Genomic DNA, 1,102 nt, shown 5'->3' on the forward strand with positions numbered 1-1,102 from the left:
AAAAAAAAGTCATTCATGAATATCTATCAACAAATGAATGAATGAAGCAAGCCTAGTGACAAACATACTTGTTTACGTATCTGCTTGTTTCCGTATCTGCTGATATGAAAAGAGTAAGAATTCATCCTTCAGAGATGCTTGTGGACTTTGTGGCTCTTGGGACAGTGTCGGGTCACCAGCCTAGAGACTGAGTAGGCACAGGAAGAAGAGGCCATAGCCCCAACCCCATAGTTTAAGTCCTTTATCTCAAGACAGGCAACAAACACCCTATACCTGGGGGAAAAGCCTGAGTTGCACTCTGATCCTGAAAATGAGTGTCACTACGGACCAGTTTCAACAGTATCTAAGGTTCCATTATCAAGCAAGCAGAGAAGGTTTAATGGAGTTGATATTCCCCTTTAGGGGCCCTGAGCTGCGAGAAGGCGAGAAAATCCAGGGGCACCTGGGGATAATGGGAATGGAGAGGGTGACCCTGTCTGGGTCATTAGCACACACGGGTAGGTCGGCTTAGCCTCCTCATGGGACAGTCACTGACCTTTCCAAAGGGGCTTCCCAGGGGCGGCGGCTGGAGGGGTGAGAGCGGTGGCCCAGTCCCCGCACCCAGCAAATCTCCCTGTCAGCCGCCTCTGCATTAAGGGGCGCAGAGTAAGCAAGGGAGACCACGAGGTCGCCATCTTGAGCTCCGTACAAGGGAAAGAAGAGGAAAACTTTATTGAAACCCAGAGGAGAGACGGACGTACAAACAAATCCAACCTTGCTCGCATAAGGTTCCGCCCGAAAGAATGAAAGGGAGGAACTACAGAACGTGACCTTCTGGAGGGAAAGGGGCGGGCTGGACGCCTAAGCCCTTCAGTCCTTCCGCGCGCTTCTGGGAGACTACAACTCCCAGAGGCCAGTGCGCTGCACCCGGGGACGGGGCCAGGGACAGAGCGGATAAGTCGGTTAAGGGTGGTATTTCTCCACTAGTCCAAAATTTGTGAGCACCCACAGACGCTTTCAAAGGCTTCGTAAGTGAATGTGAAGTGTGGTCACCTATATGCTCCTGAGCCTTCTAAAAGAGTCTCCTTAGCCAAGATTTAGTAAATAAGCTAGTGGCCTTTTG

At 50.8% G+C, this 1,102-nt stretch overlaps 1 protein-coding gene across 1 annotated transcript in view; it reads right to left on the reverse strand.

Annotated features, from left to right (window-relative positions):
• Nucleotides 1–855, reverse strand: part of LACE1 (lactation elevated 1) — a 390,750-nt gene extending 389,895 nt beyond the window's left edge. The window contains exon 1 of the mRNA XM_006881166.1: nt 536–855. Coding sequence (XP_006881228.1) covers nt 536–764 — 229 coding nt within the window. The 5' untranslated portion in view covers nt 765–855. The remainder of the gene's footprint in view (nt 1–535) is intronic.
• Between the last annotated feature and the right edge of the window lie 247 nt (nt 856–1,102).

Source organism: Elephantulus edwardii, unplaced genomic scaffold, assembly GCF_000299155.1.
Source record: "Elephantulus edwardii isolate Elephantulus edwardi_28Jun2011 unplaced genomic scaffold, EleEdw1.0 scaffold00013, whole genome shotgun sequence".
NCBI lineage: Eukaryota > Metazoa > Chordata > Mammalia > Macroscelidea > Macroscelididae > Elephantulus > Elephantulus edwardii.